Genomic DNA, 21,665 nt, shown 5'->3' with positions numbered 1-21,665 from the left:
CTTTTTCATAATAAAGATTGAGATATACCTGAATCCATATTTTAGCCTTGGAGTTAAGAAGGAAACTCTAAGGTTAAAGCCAAGCCCCAGAGAAACAATCCACTGAGTCAACTGGAAAAATACTGTGGTACTACTGACTAAGGCACTGTTGACATTTCTCTTTTAAAATGAGCTGTGCAGAAAAGCTGTTATCAGTATGTGGGACTGAAAGCTCACAAAAGGGTCTGAAATTAYTAAAGGATAAGATCATGTCAGATGCTGATGCGTGCATTAATTCCTCAGAATTAATTCATACTACTATATCTCCACTGGTACCTAAAGTCTTAGTTGGGCATTGTGTTTCGTTAACGTCTTAGTTGGGCATTACGTTTCATTTATGTGAGGGGAATGATCTCAATTCGTCCTAATAAGTGATTAAATTTGTTTCAAATCATTTTTTTTTAAATTTATTTAACTTGAAGTACCATCTTCTTGCTGAATGTATGAACTGGTTTACATTCAGTGGTGGATGAACATGTCATAATATCACTGCTGTGGCAATGGTGCCACTGATATTGGTACAAAAATGGACTCTGCAGTTGCATTTATTTCCTGAGAAAAGCAAAAGGAAATTCATATTTTAGTTGATGGAGTCTCTCCCTCACACCCATACATGCACTTAAGACAACTGCTTCCCTCTAATCAATAATAAGGATAAAGCAAAATACCATGCACATTATTGGCCCAAGAATATGTTTTAATCAGATGTTTCTCTATCTCCTTCTTCATTCTGCATCTTTTAAAATTGTGTTATGTCTACATAAAGAAATACTGATATTCCCTTTTACCTCTCCTACATTTCTGTGAGCAGCTGTGTGGAAGATACAGTTGCATCTCCTGTAATGGACCAAATTCTGCCCTTCTCATCAGTTCTGCTTTATTTCTGAAACACTAGTGAAAGACCATGGAACATGAATGGGAAGAACAGAATCTGGCTCAAATACTTTGTCTAAAAACCAGCCTGTTATGTAATTGGATGGCTTTGGTCATGACACTTGCAGAAAAAGTATTATGKGCACAGCCCTTTTACAGAGATAAATGTGGACTGGGGCCAGCTGACAGATGCCAATGTTAGTATTGCCCTTTTTTTACTGCAGGGTATCCTGGCCAACTCCTGGATTTTAATATATTTTAATAGTGATTGTTCTGTGAAGTTGAACTGTAAAGATTTTTCTGGAATGAAACTAGCAGATGCATTGTAGCAGAATTAGCCTTCCCCACAGATGTATCATTCTGCCACACCATCATATAGTCCAAAACTTTCTGGAACTAATGTAACACTGTCAATGCCCTCCTTTTCTCTTGGACCACTTCCATACTAAGCTCTTTATTGGAAACAATATCTATGTTGCGATTTCTACTTCTAATTCAGATTAACTATTGTGGTTTCACAGACCACCTGTCTGAGGCTTATTATGATGCATTATGACTGTTCAAACCACTGCTGGCTTGAAAATCATGGGTGTAGTCTTTTACTGATGTGGATAATAATCATGTAYTGTATGGGAATGCATACAAGGTTCTGCTAGGAAAAAGCCCTGCCAAACTTGAATTTGAGTGTAAATGGCAGGATGAATAAAAATAAATAAATAAATAAAGAACTACTTGAGAAATATTTTATAGAGGTTTAAAAAATTATAGTGGGAATTAGTTCTTACTTCCTTTCTCCTCATAAAGCTTTCATTTAACAAGTCCAATCATCCTGGCTTCAACAAGGCAGGAAAATTACGATCAGTACCATTTAGAAAGCTCTAGGAAGGCTTTAAAATAGCTTTTTTCATACTATTAATGTCAGGTCTTGGCATGACATATAAGGGTCACATGTTTCAAGATGCAGGATATGGGTGGGATTTGGTTCAAGAGTATGACACCTAAATTCAGCTGTCTACGTGCTTGGTGTCTCAGCTTCTATTACTGACAATGGATACTCTGGATACTTTCAGTTGCCCAGTCATGTGCACCAGTGAAGATGTCCTAGGTTATCCAAGGCAACAATCTGGAGCTAGGAGATGTGACGCAAGACCTACGGAAGGCCCAYGTGCTTCTGACTGGTGGGTGGGGACCAGCTGGAGTATGCAGCTGGAGTAACTCACACTACAATAGATAGCCACAATTAAGAAGCTGAATCAGCTTCTTAATCAACACAGCCAGTGGAGCCTAGTGTATTCAGATAATCCACTAGTTAGGGGGGTTCACTTGTTTCAGYGTAAGTGACTGTCTCCAAAGCTGTTGGAGACATCACAGGGTCTCCTGCCTGGCTTCCAGCTAACAGACCAGGTGAACACAGGTCTTTTATAGGTCTCTTGTTATATCAAGCACACATGGATGGCTCAGGCACCCTAGAGCACCTCAAATAACCATAGACCCTTATGTATAGAAACTGAGCTGAGTGGGAGAATAGACACCTGTCACAATCAGTAGATACACAAATGTTGGTGTCTCAGTTTTGAACTGAATTCCACCCCGGCTGTTTATACTCATCTGTCATCTCTAGGAGTCTTTAAATATCATTTTTTTGATAACTGGTAAAACTCATTGCAGCCATCGCCAAGATATGCTTGTACAAGCCACAGACATTTCAATTTGCTTTTTTCTAATTCACCTGATTGTAGTCCCATCAGCTGCCTCCAGCACCAGTGATGGCATTCTGCATTCAGCTACTACCTTAGTAAGGCCCAGAGAAGAAATCCAACTCCATCAGCTCTCTTAACTTCTGTTTAAAATAACTTCTGTCCAACTTCCTTTGCTTTAGAAGAGAACCCCAGAAGCCTGTTTCAGTAACAGTAAACTCTATTCATATTAGGCACGGTCTGAATTTCAGCACAGACACTTACATCCTTGGCTTACCTCACAACCAAAGCTTAGGCACATTGTGCTGACTGTGCTCTAAACACATTCAGATTTTGTTAATGTGTATAACTGCGTGCATAAAGGATGGCTATTCTGTTTCTCAGTCTCATCAGCACACCTTAGTCCATTAACTTAGACCACCCATACAGAATGAGGTTGGGGTAAAGAGTATGGACTGTGATGAACTTGAGTTTGGGCAAGAGATTCTGCCATTTCATATTCTTAGCAACATAATAATAGCCAAAAATATGCCATAGGTGAGCAGAGTTACTCAAATTTTGTTGTAACTTATATGGAGTAATGAAATCATCTAAGTGCTATTAGCAAATGTTCAAGCAGATGGAGTGATTCATTGTTGAGTTGCTGCTACTTAGATTCTCAACATCTGCTGCTGCCAGTGACTTTTAGGCTGCATAATAAATGTTATTAAATGCTTATTCTGTCCAAGGCTTACACACCTCTAGAAAAAAGCCATTATATCCTAGTATAATTTAAATCTATCATCTGAATTTTGAACTGAAATCTGTTATTTATGAACAGTAATGCATATTTTCTCAACTTTAAAGTTAAAAATTACATAACAATTGAATCACAAATAGAAAAGCAGATTTCTTAAGCCTTCTCTCCACCCAAAGGCTTACTGTAAAGTCTTGTGTAATATAGAATTGTAGTTATTTACAGCAATAGAAAAAAAGTTCTTTTCAGTAAAAATAGGGAAAAAAAACTATTCTAAAAATTGATTTAGTTTGTAGCCACAAGACAAAAACCTATTTTAAGACAATTGTTTATTTATATGTACGTCAATAATTTTCATAGACTTTTTACTATCTTGTTAGATGGGAGTTGGTATAAAAACACTGTTCCTTTACTTTTTTCCCCTCTTCATTGTTGATATCAAGGTCAGGTTTAGCTGAGAGAATGATCAATGAAATAATAGCCTAATCTGCATGATTTTTTTTCGACCAGCGAAATTGGAATGTCTTAAAGGGAAAGAAGAAGAACTAGAGAGAGAGTTCAGAAGAGATATTCACAGCAGCATGCATTCATACCTCTATTCTCAATGAAATGGGAAGATAGAGACAGGTCAACAAAATACAGTGACTTCTAAAATGCAGCGTACTTGTATGTACACAGATGTACAGAAACATATATAAAAACGGTGTTTTATATAACAGCAGACCACGCCGTGCTTCAGTTCGTTTTGAAGAGATGAAGACGTCACCATGGACTGATTGATAGTGAAGGTTTATCACTTCAGAGAAGATTTTTAAGAAGCAGAAGACAGTTGACAAAGCAAGACCTCCATGCAACAATGCTTGAAGTCCCACAGATATTGCAAACAAGTAGGACTAAGAATGTGCAGCAAAAGAAAGGATATATCATGTCATTACAGATCCTTCTCAGAAAAATGAAAGGCAACTCCAGCTGACCTTGTTTCATAATAACTCATCAATCTTTCAAAGGCAGTGAAAAGAGTGATGTCTGAGGGCATTTTAACATTTCCATTTTTAATTCCTCTAAGCAAGCAGGCTTCACAAGTGATTTTTATGACTGTAAGAGAATTGCTGGTTCCCAGGGTGCTAGCAGTTAGCCATGCAGTGCTTTTGGAAAAAGTCTGGTCAGGAGCAGTTGCTGTTGTCTCCCATTTCTGTTAAACTACACATGACTCTAGCCCACCTGTTAGTTAACCTTAATTATATCTTAGATGCTCCTTTTTTCCATTTTTTATCACAAAAACAAAAGTAAAGAATGGTCAAACTGTTATCAGAAGGTACTTTTTTTAGCTAACCTTTTCCTCTGCCTTGTATATCAATAACCTACACTATGCTGGTTCCTCTGGCAGAATGTCCATTCACTTGACTCTCTACTTTAACAGCAGTGCAGTGAAGCTATGCAAAATGCATACTCTGACCAGAGTGTCACAGCTAGTTTGGTCACATTTACTTCACATTTAAATTACTTCTTTAAGGACTGGTTCAACTAAAGCTCTGTAGTATTTAATTTCAGTTGGAAAAGAAAAAAGAAAAAAGAAAAATCCCCAGGCCCCTGGCATTTCCCCAGTTTGGATACATGGGTTAATTCTGTCCTGAAGCAATTTGTTTAATCATCTGCAGTTACAGTATGCGTTAGAGAAAAGGTTACAGATGAATTTGTCTCCTCTGAGGCTTCCATTATTGAAATGCACTCAAGCATACTTTCATACTTGAAGACATTAAAGGAAGTTTGACTTACATTCTGTTTTCCCACTATGTTATCGAATGGAAGTTCAGGGCTCCAGGATCCTTCGGTAAATGTTGCCCCACTGTTTCTCCTGTCGGAGGAGCTGACAGCCTCTTTCACAATGTCTTCAGGCAAAGTCAACAGACTCTCCTCAGGTTGTTTGATTAAATAAGTCTCAATATTGTGCTTCCTCAAGAATTCATTACGCTCTTTGCCATGCCCTTCTTCAACTTTATAATCCCCATTCAGGCAGTCGAGAGTGGCTTTGGAGATGTGGATTCTCCTGCATAGGTGAAATAAGTAGCAGCAAATATTGATTGTGCTCTAGTACATACAGGCAGGAAGGAATATTATGAACTCGGCACCATTTTTAACACGATGGATAAAAAGAGGTGTTTCTGCTCTCTGAGATGATTTATATAATGAAAATAAAATAGTGTATTCAACATAATGCCATTAATTATTTCTGATTCCCAAATTCTTTAGAAACACAAACTTCATTTGGGGCAAATACTGTCAAGGCATGTTCACATCAGTAAGCTCCCATGAATGCACAGAGTTCTGTCACAGGACAAACGCTTTGATATTCACTCCTGATACCTCTGCTAACAGTAACAGTTTAATGAGAGATCTTCTTAAGTAAAAGACTACTCAGAGTAAATAAAAATTGCCATTTCAGGTAGATATGGTTGAAGGAAAATACATGTTACGTATTAGAGCAGTTTGTGTGAAACCTCTTTAATCTCCTTCAGTTAGCTGAGGTAGCTTAGACAATTTAAATTAGTAGTCTGCTTGTACCTGAATTAGGGAATAGTTATACGAACTGTTCCAGAAACAGAGAGGTGCAGTGATAATCTCTGGTAAGGGTAACTGWTGAGTTCAAAAAGCTTTTACAAAGGTGCAGTTGGACCTAAGAGAAGACATAAGAAGTGCTCAGGTTTTGAGAAAGCATGATAGGGCTGCAGATGTCCTTCAAACAAACCTGGGATTTTTTGGTATTTGGGCTTTTTCATCCATTGTTATGACTGCTATGAAATATAGAAAGAGGTTCAAATAAAGAAAGAATAGGTCTTGCTTATTATTGTTTTCAAGAAATCTTCCACCTGCTATATTTAGGGTAAATTTCAGGCACCTCTGAAACATATCCACATAGTTAGTAGCACAATACTTTATAATACAGCATCAAAAATGCAATATGAGGAGATGGTCATTAAACATTTAGCTAAGTCAAACAAGTAAATGTGGTGTATCCTTTATGATATTTTAAAATTGGCTCATTTTTCAAAGTTTGAAGGCAGGGCAGTTTTTCAAAGTGAGGCTTGCAATCACATACCTAATATTCAGAGACAGCTAAAATTCATAGTCATTGCTCAATGACATGCAATGAGGCACTTTTCTCAGGCACCACAAAATGATGTGGCTCCATTGAAGCAAATGGTCCCAGCTCACCTCCTGGGGACTTTTTTCCAGAACTTAAAGGATGCCATTGCAAAGTTATGTTACACAAAATACTGGTGAAATGTTCCTGTATGATGTACATGCATTGCCAGAACTATCTTGCATAAATTGCAGGTTGGCTGGTTGTCTTTAAGCTTTGTGAAATGACCAGAAGTACCAGAACTTGGCACAGACTGGGTCTATGTGGAGTGCTAAATACAAAAGACCAAAAATTTATATCTTAGCCATTTTTAAACCAGTCTCAGCTTCTCACTGAAGTTAATACAAGTTCAATACAACTTTCAGTGTCTGAAGACATGTTGTTACGATGTCCATAAAGATTAATACTCTTTTGTGGTCAAATGTCAGAAAAACTGTTTCTCAAATAGAAGCAACTTTTGGCCTGGACTTTAAAACCAGACCATATGATATCTCAGAAAGACAATGCATTTCCTGGTTTAGAATTCCAAATAGGCTAAATTAAGTAAAGTACTAATTTAAAAAAGAAAAAAAAAAGGGAAAGGAAGAAAGAGAAAGAAAATGATACATTAGTTGCCACGGTGACTATCTTTGTGCTGAGTTTCAACCTAATATAATTTCAGAAGATTGCATTATAAAGCCGTGAAATATGGATTTTATAATGGAAATGATAACAGTGTGGCACTGGCTATTGATGTATTACCCTTAAATGGACCAAATATTAATAAATAGTTGGTAGATTAAAAAAGTTGTCTGCTTTCACCTTTGCAAAGCTTACTTAAAAAAAAAAAAAAAGTGTAATGGAAAGGCCACTTTCTAATTTCTTGCAAACACAGTAAATCAGGAACCTGAGCATTGAAGCCAGTAAGTCTATCTTAATGTTGAAAACATGTCAAGCCAGAATCAGGCCCAAAGTTTTAGTCGATCCTTGTCAATGATACATCCTGGAAAATTAATTATTGGCTAGTTTTTATGCCAATTCGATAGATTAAAACCTAAATGCACCAGGAAAAGACTATTAGAAATTTAGAGCCTGGCAGAAGAGTGTCTCTAAAATAACATTGTAGGATCTTCTATGGTTTCCTTATCAGGTGTTCCGGACACATTTGTTTCTTTCAGAAATCCAGAAATTGTTTTTTCTTAGCACACCAGATTCTTTCTGACCACAACAGTGAGGCTCGTTTGCTTGGGGGCAGCCTGTCCCTGGGCGATACTTGCTTTGGTGCCTATGAGCGCTCGGTGGTGCATGCAGCCCCGCGGAGGGGAGCGTGGAGCCTCTCTCCTCCGGCGCAGGTTGTACTTTGAGGAAATGCCCTCCTGCACCCAGATTTGGCGGAGGGATTATCACAGCACCAGGCAGATGAGCTGCTTCACTCCACTGTGCGCTCAGGAAAGGGCTGTGATCCACAGCTGCTCATGTTTCCTTGTTCATGTTGTAGGAGTAGGACCATTCACAACCCGAGGGCAGCTGTGCTGGAGAGGCAGAGAAAAGCGGTGTAGCCTTGGGAATGTGAATGATATCAGCACCGTGCCAGGCAGCAGGATTTGAATGCTGGGGACGGGGAGAAGGCAGGAGAGGCTAAAGTGACCTTAACTGCTCTAGTAAATCTGCTCTGTGCCCCAGGAAAGTCTGACGTAAATCACTGTTTTGAAGGCCTCAGTGAATTTCTGTCACATACAGGCTTTGCTCTGTTAGCAAACAGATATACAGGAGTGAAAATCGCTCTGCTTCAGTAGACTGCAACTTAGCCAGGCTTTTTATTGACAACAGCAAGGTGGTGTGTACTCAGGATTATCCATTAAAAGCTGTATTAGTTGTATGCATTAACAGTAATAAATTACACTTTATGCAGGAGTGGATGGTGAAACTTAGTTAATCATTTTGCTCATGTTAACAATGATGCATATGACCTTTCTTAGTCAACTAAAAACATATATATTAATCTAAAGCTGGACTATGGGTAATGGTGGAAGGGTCCACTGTTTGCATATATAAAACAAATATCTTTATAAAATCCCGGGAACGCGGCCACACTGACAGATCCTGAGGGGAGCATAGCACATGACTCAGATTTGATGACTTAAAACCTCACTCACTACCCAAGACAACAACATCACTTAGACTTTTTTCTGCATAAAGATGTTCATGGATATTGCTTCTACTTTCTGTGGCCAAAAGCTGCATTGTTACATGAGATCTTTTGCCATATGCATCAATGGAAGATGGAACTGATAGTGAACAGGGCATTCCTGCAATCCCTACTGAAGCTTCAAATTTAGGGGCTGTGACTTCCAAACCACAGTGAGATAGTGGCCATATCAGTCAGGAATAGCATTTCATCCTCCAGGTGAATCTGCCACTTCAGACCAAGAAAAACTAGGTAGTTGGCTGGAAATAAAATATATTTTCACATACAGATGGGCTGACATAAATGACTCAAAATGTCTACTAAAGCATCAAATTTTTTAGAACAGTACCTAGAGCCCCTGCTCTCCAAAACTCTTTGCTATTAGTGTAGCAACCTATGAAGACATAACTGTTCCCACACTTTGTGCATTATGGAATAAATTGCACCCTCGTACCTCACAGCAGCATTTGAATGCAAAAGAACAGAGAATGAAGCCTGGGGAAACTTAGGAATGGACAACACCTAACTGGGAAATCTGGATTAGCTTTGGGTATCATATGGGCCGAATACAATCACTGACCATTTTCAGGAGATAGTGGTGTCAAGATCTGAGCAGTTGTCAAAGGAAAGGAAACCTTGTTGTCCTTTCCAAAAGCTCTGCGAGCTGGCCATGTCCACCCTTTATGCTATATCCTCTCAAATCCTTGCCAATTGCATTAGAGCCAAAAAAAAAAAAAAAAAAAAAAGAAGACATGCCATAGCTGCTTAAACAATGTAAAGCGAGTTAATCTGTTGGCAAGGTTAACAGTGTTGTGTGCTGCCAATGTTTCTGACTGTGGGAAATACGTGTTGCCTTACCCAGGAATTCCACCTGACTCGAGTTTGTTTGCGATATCCACGTCCCATGACCAGACATCAAACTGCCACTTTCGCAGGCCCAGCACTCCACACAGGACCGATCCTGAATGTATCCCTATTCTCATGTCAATGTCATGCTTTGTTCTTGACCTCACGTATCTGTTAAAAAAAAGAAAAAAAAAGTCAGACTTATGAAAGTGTACGCTATGGTTTTCATATCTTTAGAAAAAGATAGGATGTAAAATATAATGCCAATTTGATATAAAGAATCACTTAGCTTGTAAAATGAAGAGATAACTTTCTAGGTAGCAAAGTACAGGTAGTGATAAAATGACTCTAAAATCTGGATTATGCTTAAGCACTTAACTGCATGCAGGAATAGAAAGATAGGGAGAGAAATAGATATCTGAATTAAAGGAATTGTTGGACTCTGTGAGTCCTTTGTCTTGGAATTATAAAAGAACATTCAACAAAATGACAAAAGCTATTGTCATCAAACCTGCATATAATTCATATAATTTTATTTTCTATTCCATTTTTTGAATAAACCGCAATATTTCAAAAATCTTAATTTATTGACTGAAATTTTCCAGAGTTAGTCATTGCACAAAGGTGAATTAGTTTTGGTAGACTGGGCCAGAATACTCTTTGGTCCTTTATGATAGCAGTATGCTTCTAAAATAAGGTTCTTTCATTCTGTATCATGGTAAAGACCACTTCACAGCCCCATAGTAAACACATGCAGACATATTTGTTAAGAGTTCCAGAAAACAGACTTTGTCCCAACACTGTTTTCAATTACTATAAGTCTATTGATAATAAAGGGAATTTTACCATGTAAAAATAGTATCTTCCTTTCCTTATATAAAGCAACATATGTCATGCACAGCCACAGGCACATTAGTAGCATCCTAGACCCACAACTGCTTCTTCAGATCACTATTAAGATACTCTGGCACATCACTGCGGGAAACTCACAGCTAAGTTATTTGACCTATATCCACTGGGGTGATGAAGAGAGCATGTTTCCAGTCCTGCCCGTCTGACAACAACTTGAAATAAAAATACTGTTACAGTTAGTGTTCATTAATATTTGAATAGCATGCTCAGGTTGGCAAAAATACCTTGCTGTTGTTGGTCTGCAAACAAGACTCCTATTTCTCTGTAAAGAGTCCCAGTTCTACTGTCACTGAAGTCAATAGCATCACAGCAAGATCACACAACAGAGCAGACAAAGAATAAACAGCCATTTTTCACAGTTCCAAAGCTAGCTACCATTGCCTCAGATGCCTTAGTCCTGACCTTGACAGACCCTCTCTAGAGGAGAAAAGGGTAAATTGTTTACTCCATTCAATACTTGCCCTTTCATTGTTGCAAGAGAAGCATCAACTCAGTGTGTGACAAAAAAGGAAATAAGAGTTTTGAAATGGAGAGAAGACAGTGATATAAAAATGTGAGAAACTGAGAATAAGCAATCCATCTTTATTGCCATTTCCTGCATAATCTGAAACCTTGGAGGAAAGCAAGCATATGATATGTCCCAATGCAGTAGTTTGCCTGCTAAGGGAGATTTGTTCATTACATCAGGAAGCTAACATATTTCAGGTATCTAAAAGAAAGAGATTTACACAAAGTTAATCATAGGCTAATAAAACAGAATAAGCTTGGGAAAGGATTTATCTGTGTCCTGATATCCTGAGTTTATAGTTTTCATCTACAAATTTCTTTATTGCTTTGCAATCAAGAGAGCTTGAAATGTCAAAATAAAACAAACACATAATCACCTGACTCTGCAAGATGGGACTTGAAAACAAACTCTCCACACTGAAGAAGTGCCTTAAATATTGTGAGAACAATTCAGAGCAGTGATAACACTGCTATTCATAATGTGCTATGAAGAATTTTTATAGATATGCTACAAAAATAACTAAACTAACACTCATAACTGTCAGAGGAGTTGTCACACAACTCCCAGCATGATCATTCCCCCAGTCTACCTTTTTCTTTTGTTCAGACTAAGATGATTATTTCTGTCTTTATGTCTGATTTCTGTATCTTGAAATAAAAAGCTAATTGGATCCAGAGGAGTAATGGAGCAAAAAGCTTTTCCTTGAAAAATGCACACAATAAGAGGATCTCAATTTTAATAAAACAGTATAATAAAGTCTATCTATACATATATATATATATATATACTATAAATTATAGCCTCATATTTATGCACTGCATGGGACCTAAAGTACACAGAACTCATTGGAGAGTCTACGTACGAATGATGGTGCAACTGAGCAATATTTTGCTCTGTTTTCAGAAGGTTTGCTAAGGGTTGCTGAATTTTTTGGTTTTCCTGTGTCATAAAAATGTTATGACAACCTGAAAAGGCTTCTGTGCCCTCAGCCAGCCCTACAGGACTTTCTGCCTTTGTTCAAAACATCGCGTAAGAGAGCTGTCCACAGCACTTCCTGCATGACACTGGTGCCTCCCATCCCTCTTGCCTCATCTGTTGCCTTTCATAATCCCCAGCAACTTTTTCCCACATGTGGCTCAGGCAATATATGATCCCAGCTCCTCACCTGTGGCCATGGGGATCTGGCTACCTGCCTGCATCCTTTGACTGAGGGCCGTTCGGTTTTTCTGTCCGCTGCCAATGGTGGAGCACCTGCAGGGCCCTATCTTCACATCCTCCTCTCATTCGCCCTTCACAGCGATATGCTCTTATGCTGGCAGGTAGGAAACTAATTGCATGAGGGGACCCAACTGGATCGAGCCGCAGGCAGTCTGAGGTATGTTTAAACAGTCTCTGCCCAGAATGTGAATGAAAGCACAATAGGGATTTGGTCCTGCTCCCACTGCTTTATTACTTACAACACAAAACTAAGAGTAGAGCTGTTCAGAATGCGTTTTGTGGAGACATTAGTTTTCACCAGTTTTTGTTATAAGGCTTTAAATTTGATAGGGAAAAAATGGCTGTGGTTGAAAAGTGAGGCAATTGATTGGTATATTAAACAACAACAACAATAACAGCATAGAGTTATTGCTTTTCTTTAAAATTTGGAGTGATGTGGGGTGAAACAGAGTTCTGAACTAYGTAGGCAAGGGGACATCACCTTGATTATCTCCATAGCCAAATCCAACTCCCTAACAGCCAGGCTGCCACATGCTTCTGAAGGTCTTGTTTGTATACTGCTATGGGATAAAAGCAATTAAAACTTTGAAACAACAAACACTGGATCATCTTAGTCAATAGGGAGTTCTCATTTACTCAGAAAGAGACAACCTCCTGTAAGTAATAGCATGTATTAGATACCGAAACRATGAAGAACACTTCTTCTTCCTCCAATATTTGTATAAATATAAGTGGAGCTTCTAGTTAAAAACAATGTATTTGCTTTAACTTTTTTACAGGCAGCTACTTTGACAGAGTACATGCAGAAAGCTGCATTATTGATAATCTGTAAAGCAGCTCTGTTTACCTCACAGGCTGTCTGATATCTTATCCAGGAAGAGGAAAATGTGACTGATGCTATTCATGCCATACTTCCTTTCAGCAAAGTCAGTGATGAAAATTTCATTGATTTATTTGGGCCTTGATGTTTCCTTCTGGCTGGCATTCTTTGATGGGTAGTTGAGTTCTGTGCTACTAATTAGAGACTTTCCTATTTGCATCTAAAAATGTGAGCCAAAAGTCAGATATCTGCTTTGCTACATTTTCTGTAGCTGTCAGAAAACTGAATCTCTGGAATTTACACCTTACAGGTTCACACTGTGCCACACTGGCTATATCTGTGTTAATCARTTTAGCTGTGCAAGGGTCTGGCTATGCTTTGAGACTTTTAAAACAGCCCCAGTTGTTTTTTTCCCTGGCCGACTAGCTCTCTCACAACCAGTTCCCAGATTCAGGAGTTCACATGGGTTGAACATCATCTCCAGTAGGCAGCTTGGATGGGATGAAACCATTCAGTTTTGGTGGTAAAGGAAGTTTAACAGAAAGGAGTTGGCTAGTCTGTGCCACTTTTCATTAGGGACAGTTGACATTTTCTGAGACTATTTAATTTACCTGTAGATTCACAGCCACTGTTGTWTTCATATACGTGCAATAAGAAAGGAAACTCTGTGCTTTCTGTTTAAACTAAACAAGGGTCATAGCAGGAACTGCTTTGAGCAGAAGGTTGGACTAGAGATCTCCTGAGGTCCCTTCCAGCCTGAACTATCCTATGATCCTGAGGTTCAACCGCATAGAAAACTTTTTGGTTGGACTCAACAGGTTTGTGGAATTTTCCTACAAGAACTCAAATGCTTTTTCATGCTGACTTGAAATGGTGGTAGGTGAATTGAGGTAAGTGCTCTCTTCAGGGTGATTCTGGGAACAGTGTCATGCTTCCACAGGAAACATCTATTATTTTTAAAAAGCTAGGTAACAGGATGCACTRAACTACTGAGTGGTTTGAAGAACACAGCTAAGGTACGATGACTCACAGGATATAAAACATTGTAGATCGACTTTACACAGTGTTGAATTTACAATTTAAGGCAGGTATTATCCCCAGAAGCCAGTTTAAAATAGCTTCAGGGTGAGTTTACCTTTGAATTAGATCYGGATTCCAGAGTCAGCAGCAACTATTATTTGGAGAAGTTTCATATCAGACTTTTCACTGTTATACCTGGCTTGCTCTGAGCTCAGACTGATACTAYAGCAACATGGACAGAATTAAGCTACTGCCATACTTATGCTTGCTGATGTTTCCCTTTTCTTATGTCTGCCTCTGCTCTGAGACACAGGAAACTAATATAGCACAAGGGACTTGAGTACATAAAGCTGCAAGGTCTACTGCAGAGGTAACTGCTGCTTAATTCTCAGAGTCTTTTGACAAAGAAAAGAATTCCAATATCYTTCTAGAAGCAGAAATGGAGTTTCATGAGTATAAATAATATTATCAGAAGTTTGCTTTTTCATGAAAACCATGTTATAACAAGCTATATAAATATATACACTCCTATGCCRTATTGCCAGTGTTGCTTTGATTGTATTTGGTGGCACATTCTAAGAAAAGGGGTCTCAAGGGTGCACAAACTTATTAATCATTAYAGTTCATTTCATACATTCACCCAATAGCAAAATCAAGAAAGGTTATACCGTCCTGAAGCACTGCTCATTTATAATCAGTGGCTGAAATGGACGCTTATAAGTCCTGATATGATTAAGTCCCAGCATGAAACCTATTCACTCTGTGGCTTGCATCTGCAAAGTGCTGACAGAACCTGTGAAAATCTTGTTAAGCAAGCTGTTGTATCCTAGCCCCTTTCCACCACCATATAGAAATGAAGGTAAGCAATAGTTTGTAGTTTCTGATTTTTCTGTGAAGCATTGTTCTGTCTTCTGTGAAYCAAGGCTCATTCAGTATAGGCTGAGCCTTGCTCTCTGCACTAGATAGAAAAGAATCTGTGGAAGGAGTCCAGAATTGGATGAATTATATAATAAGTCTTGGAATATAAAAAGCAATTCCTCACTGTTTCCTTGCCTAAGTAGCTTCTTTAATGAGCATTGAGCATTTTGTGGGTTTTTTTTTCTTTTCTTTTTTTAATACCCAACAAATCAAGTTAAAAAGCACTGTTTTTCCTGRGAAAGGCAGGAAACTTGGCAGGTTAGTCACTGAGATCATCTAAAATATAGTTCTTGTTTTTTCTTTTTTTTTTTAAGTGAATTGATGCTAATATTAGCTGCTAATTACAGACTTTTAATGAAGACAAGCTGTTATCTTGTTTCTGGAGTTTAGCCTACACTGTATGCTGGGACTATTTTTTCTGTCATAATAATTACTCTTTCAGCTGGCCTTTTAGCAGGAAAGAATCCAAGAGATGAAACCATTCAAGACTCTTTGACTTGCCAAATAACTGTATTGGCATAAAGGTTTATTTGAATTTCCACCATTATATGTTTTTTTAGATTCCCATCATCATATGCATGAGTCCTGGGGGAGCTGAGCCTCACACAGTCTCTCAGCCACCTCTCTCCCCGGTCACACGGATTTTAGGAATAAGGACGTTTTAAGAAGGGGGCTGAAAGGAGCAATCTTCAACCCATGGAAGTGTTTTCTGCCACTTATAGAGCCACTGTGTCCTAAACTGAAGAGCAAAGGGGACAGCTACAGTGTTCACTGTGACATCCTGTGTGACATAGGCCAGTCCATTTTATCCACTCATGCTTGTTTATATTCCAGTAACTTGTGTCTGAGAGGAGTATTTCTTCCAGAAAGAAATCCAGCCTTGATCTGAAAACACTGAGGGACAAAAAACCACCATTTCTCTCAGTAATACTCTGTCTTTTTTTTTTTAATCTAGCGTTTTCTGCTCATAAAAATATTGATGCGCTGCTATCAGTTAACATCTCAATCCTTTTTTCTGATAAGCTAAACAGATGARACTTGTTAATTGTCTTATTTTAGAGGCACTTCTTCTGCTTCACAAATTATTTTTATGACTTTTCACTGCTCCCTTCTGAAAATGTTTAACAAGCTGTTTAAAATGAAGCCACCTCACCAGGATGCATTATTCTTATCTCAATCTTGACGCTGGCAGACTATGCTGCATATTTTCCACTTTGGAAGTACTCTCTCCTCCTCCATATGATTATTTCCTTCACCTCTCCTCACTTTCATTGCTTCGCTTCCACTTCCTTTCGTGTTTCCCCTCCTTCCTCCTTTACCTCACTTTTCCCCGAACTTCCCTTGGTCCCTCTTCTGTTCCTTATTAGCTACTTCTCTTCTAACAACCCAACTCAATGAATTAAAAACCCAAATGAACAAACATGCTAATCTACGTCTTTTGGGGTGTAATGTATATTGGAGTATATGGAGTATACACTCCATGCAGTACATATTGATGGAATATAATGTGGTATTTAGAAACTATCTATCTCAGTTCAGAATTACTTCTATATTCTCTATCTTTCTCTTATCTATTTCAGCATCATTGAGGAGGAGATTGTCTCACTGAATCTAACCTCACCTTACTGTTAGGTCTGAAGCTCACGTTCTGTATTTGCCTGTCAGCAAATAGATATCCATATCTTGAATTTTATTGTATATCCCCTACATAATCCTAACCATCTGGGATTCCAGCACAGCTTTGGACTTTCACTAACTAGTGCAGTGAAAATGCTGATGACTGCTTTCTTCTTACTTGACTTCCCCTTTGCCCCTTATATACATAAAGATAAGATGACTGCTGTTTTCTATAGATAAGTGCAATGACAGATTTAGTTCCCCTCAGTATAATCCCTGATAGTAACTCTTCCAATTAGCTTGGGTGAGAATAGTTAAAATGAAACATTATCATCTAATGACTAAGCATTCCACTATTATCGCATTTGTATCAACTGTCAGTACAGACAGGCATTAATACAATAAATCTAAATGCAGGAGGAGTTGCACTGCCTGTGACAATGCGTGAGAACCAGCTGAATGAACGGATCCCTTGTGAAGAGCTTGTTCTTTTTACTTTAATTTGTACTTCCATTCACAGCTAACGACAGTTTACAGGAGCTTCGGGTTCGCAAGACAGCAGGAGTGCAGGATTCTCGCTCATTCACGAATGTGATGAGGCAAGCTTCCTCGCTTTAGTGTGCATATTAGATTTCTTGGAACCTTCCCATGGCTGAAAGTCGTATTTCAATTGTGTTCAGTGGTTAAGCGAGCAAAGTACAAGAAGGCAGAGTGGAATAACAATTAAAAGCTTTTCTTTTATAAGCTTTGTAACAAGACACAGYGAGGCAAAAATTGTTACAGAGAAAGTAATAACATTGGATTGTTTTGTTGGGTCCTGGACAGTTCTTTACACCTGCAAAGAGAGAAGAGAAGCACCAAGACTCAAGTCTAGAGCTCCGGTATATGAGTTTAAGATCAAGCTGTAAAATCTCAATTAAGAATAAATTAACACTTTGGCAGTATGGTTATATGGCATAATAAAATACTGAGACGTTACTTGTGAGTTTTTCTGTCCATGCAGATTTAACTTACKTGCTGTACAATGAATACACTTCACATTCTTGTTTAATTCCTGCTAACTATACAGTCACCAAGAAGACTAGAAAGAAAATTCAGTAATGGTACCCTGAGATGGGAGATTTTTGGGGACCACCTCACCAAAAGTGTTGGTACTGATCCTTGCAACATAACCAAATACATACTGTCAGCGGAGTGAACAAGAATCTTAGAGGGCTTACAGAGGAAAATCTGGTCTGCCTAATTTAATACTTCTTTCTACATTAATGGTATAAAGAACCTGCAAGTCCTACAAGAATCAGGAGCTCTAAAAGGATGTGGGTTGCTGTCTATGCTGTCTTTAGATGTCTAAATCTCAATTCAGGCAGAATGATTCCGTTCAGGCAATATTTCAGATATTTCACTATCTCAGAAGAAAGTTTGCTGCAGACGGTATTACCAAGCATATGCAAATAATTTGATGTGTATCTCTGAGTATTTTTAACAATGTTGATAGCATTTTCATCTACATTTTCTCTAATTTATGCYTCATTTTCGCTGTGGGGATTCCAGAAGCAAAATATTGATTACTTTCAGCAATATTTAGTCTGTGATAATTGAATCCAACCTTCTTAGAGATCATTGTTGCATAACCATTATTCAGTTACATTTTCCATTAATTAATTTTTGTCAAGTTCTTTCTCTATTAAGATCTCAATAATGTAGCTGCAGTACACCATAATTCTCTAATGTACGTAATGAAACACATGCAGATTAGAGGAGGAAAGCAGTCTGGAAAAGAAGCAGACAAAGAGACCAGGCAGCAAAACATCCATGGGAAGAGGACAATACTCAGGTTAGGAAACATTGTTTGAGGGAAGACAGCAACAGAAGAAAGACTTGGAAAAGGGAAATTTGGCAAAATTAATATCATGAATAAAAAAGACCAAGAAAACTTCTCTTGGAGCACTAGATATTGGTCACTGTCCAGGTAAATCAATGGACTAGCTCTATACATGGACTGTTGAAACCTTGTTATTTTTAATCATGATAACATCAAAATACAATAATCTATCAGTAACACAACTACATTTACATCATGGAAGCTCATCCCTTAATTAAAACACTTCTAGTCCTTGTGGATTTAAGCACCAACATAATTTAATAAGCAAAATTTGCTCATATGACAAATCCTACAGTGTTTATGAGTTTGTCTATGCTCTAGTATCCAAGCTAAAGCATTGCCACAGCTGTCTGTTCTGTGTTTTTATTGTTGTTTTATGTTATTAAAGGGATTTTAGAAAAAAAAAATCACTCTCCTAATCAGCCTCCTCTTAAACATGACAACAGTATAAAGTGAGAACTCTTAAGATCTGTGAAACCTATTGCTCCCCCCAATGCACACATAGCTATTGTGTTACATGCTCTGAAGCAGCACAGGTTATTAAAATGCATTTAGCATCTGTTCCCATGGATCCAGTGCTTTTACATGGATCAAAAATTCCTGCCTTTTGCACAGTGATAATCCTGAGGTCTTTGAACCACCACAGGATGTACTGTGTCTATTTATAGCATTCTCAAATAAGAAGTTCAGGACACTGTCAGAGGCAATAAAATAATAAGGAAAAAAATATATTACCTGATAGTTTTGATCATGCTGAGTCCCATTTCAACACAGCAATGTGCATGGTCTTGGCGAGGTTCTGGGAGCCCAGACACACAGTAATAACAGTCCCCCAGGATCTTTATCCTAAGACAATGATGTTCCTAAATATAAATATATCAGAGGAGAAAGAAAAGATTTGCATTTATGGTTTCACATTTTTAAGATGAATGTGAAATTGGTTGAAAAAAGTATTGAAAAGAGATGCTAACACTTGCTACTGGATGTTTCCTGCTTGCAATTAGTATGATCTTGATTTATTTCAATTTTGATATAAAGAAACTTTATCCTTTCAGTATAAAAGTATAGAGTGATTTTGGTGTTACGTTTGTCACAGATGTCCTTGCTGCTGATGAGAAAGGTTTCAGCAGGGTTAGACTGGAAGTTAGGCCAAGGACTCAGAAATGCCAGCTGAGAGGATGAATAACCCACTGAGACTGTATTCCTCCAGGGCGTTTTTCTGCCCTCTTTGAAAACTCTGAAAATGAATGAACAGCCTCTTTCCTCCCACTGATAATCCCTTCCCACCCAAAGTTTCCACTGTCACACTGAAACATTCCCAACAGCTGTAGGAGCTGATCAAATATCTGCATCCCAAAGACATTAAACTACAGAAACTACATTCTTGGTCACCAGAGCAGTAAATATTTACTTAGCATCCAAGTAGAAACACCCTTTACCCTAGGAGCAGATACAGAATTTCATCTCTTAAATACATGTTAATATGTATCCTTATTACTGTGTGATTGGATCATTATTTTAGAAGATCCTTTTCCAGTGACAAGAAATATCCGAGTTGCCGAAACCTCTGCATCTCTCGGATAAGCAAGACATGTGAGCCAGACCTTAAATGCAAACCTGCTCCAAAAGGTCTGGCTTGGCACCCACGGGAGACAGTCAAGGCATGGGAGCAGGGGCCATGGCAAACTGAGGACACAGCCATAAGTGTCATGGGGCAGAAGGCATTACAAGTTGAGTCAGGGAAGCATTTTCATGATGGAGAATCAGCACTGAAATAAGAAGTGCAATTTTAGTGCTCAGTGAGTGAAGACTCCAGCAACAGAACATCAAAATGAAGACCAGTCATTCCTGGGAAGCAGCTAATTCTCCTTATAAAAGCCATATTGAAGTTGCAACAGAAATCTTGCATTCTAACATCCACCAGATTTGAGCAACAAATACCAAAACATTTATTTTAAATAAATTTCTTGCTCAGTGAAAAAAAGAGTCCATTTTACAGCACTTTCCATCTAGATTCTTGTCCATATAGTKACACTACAGAACATTAAAGAGAATCAACAAGTATTGAGGATTCAATGGGCATAAATCAGTGCATGTTAAACCTTTAGTGGGCTACTTTAAACTTTTCTCCTTTAAACGTAAAGATTTTGCTTCCCCAGTACACAAACTGGAAAGGGACAAAGATATTTAAAATGTCAGATTCTGATATTCTTTTGCTGTTCTAATAGTGCCATTCAATTGATTTCATATCTCTAACTGCCATTTGCTTTTATATCTATAAACTAGTAAGAGCATTTTATAAAGTCATATCAGTTTGACTGAAGCGGAATAAAGCRCATTCTTTAACTCCGTTTGGACCCACTACAAAGAGATTTCAGCTGATAACTCTCTATTGTAAGAATAAAAAAACGGGGAAACAGTCCATTTCCAGGAAAGAAAGAGAGACAGATGTGTCTGAAGTAGTCTTGCCGTTATGTATAGGTAATAACTTCAAGATGGGAACATTTTTTAGTGTTTTAATTACACTTTTATATGCAACATTTGCATGCAGTCTTACTCCTGTAGTACCTGCCCATCCCATATTGTGGGAATCCCTGTTAACTGAGCCTCTAATTTGGCACAGCTAAAGAACATAGACTACAGCAGAAAAATCCCCGCTGTTTGGATCTTAATACACCACTTAAATGGGCTGAAATATTAATTCCATTACAGTCCATTACAGAGAGCTCTGCCACATGTCTGCCTGTCTCCTCATTTGTTAAAAATCCAAACAAGGAAGACCACTTCAAAAAGACTGGTGATTTTGACAAATATAAGAAAGAAGGATCTTTATGCATAACAAGACCGCTAATGTGGGTTTGTTGTACGTAAATGTGAGTGCCTGTGGGTGCACTTACGTGTGTGACTGCTGAAATCCCTTCAGCTAAAAGTGGATATACACTCTTTCTTGCCATGATACATTGTCTCTACGACTCTTTGCCAAGCAGGCACCTACCTGAAAGCTCAGTAAGGAGTCATCTATGGAGTAAGACATCCAAACAGAGATGACTAAATTTAGGTGTCCATATGTCAGCTGGCAGTCCAGGCTGCCAGTGCAGTCAAAGGAGGTCCAGACAGTGCAGTCAGCAAAGCCTGGAGTGATTCAGCTCACAGTTACCATGGTCTGCTGGCCTTCAATTCAGTTGTCTACAGATAGGCCTATGGTGCACCTGAAACACCCCTGGACATCTGAGACACCCACATGGGACTAAAAGATGCAACACAAGACTT

At 38.4% G+C, this 21,665-nt stretch overlaps 1 protein-coding gene across 1 annotated transcript in view; it reads right to left on the bottom strand.

Moving 5' to 3' along the window:
* The window catches only part of ADCY8 (adenylate cyclase 8), a 129,839-nt gene that overhangs the window by 43,862 nt on the left and 64,312 nt on the right, over positions 1 to 21,665 (bottom strand). Inside the window, 3 exon segments of the mRNA XM_026077647.1 lie at positions 5,122 to 5,392; positions 9,513 to 9,671; positions 19,131 to 19,258. Coding sequence (XP_025933432.1) covers positions 5,122 to 5,392; positions 9,513 to 9,671; positions 19,131 to 19,258 — 558 coding nt within the window.

Source organism: Apteryx rowi, unplaced genomic scaffold (genome assembly GCF_003343035.1).
Source record: "Apteryx rowi isolate R43461 unplaced genomic scaffold, aptRow1 scaffold_112, whole genome shotgun sequence".
Classification (NCBI taxonomy): Eukaryota; Metazoa; Chordata; class Aves; order Apterygiformes; family Apterygidae; genus Apteryx; species Apteryx rowi.
This window is presented reverse-complemented; position numbering and strand designations above follow the sequence as displayed.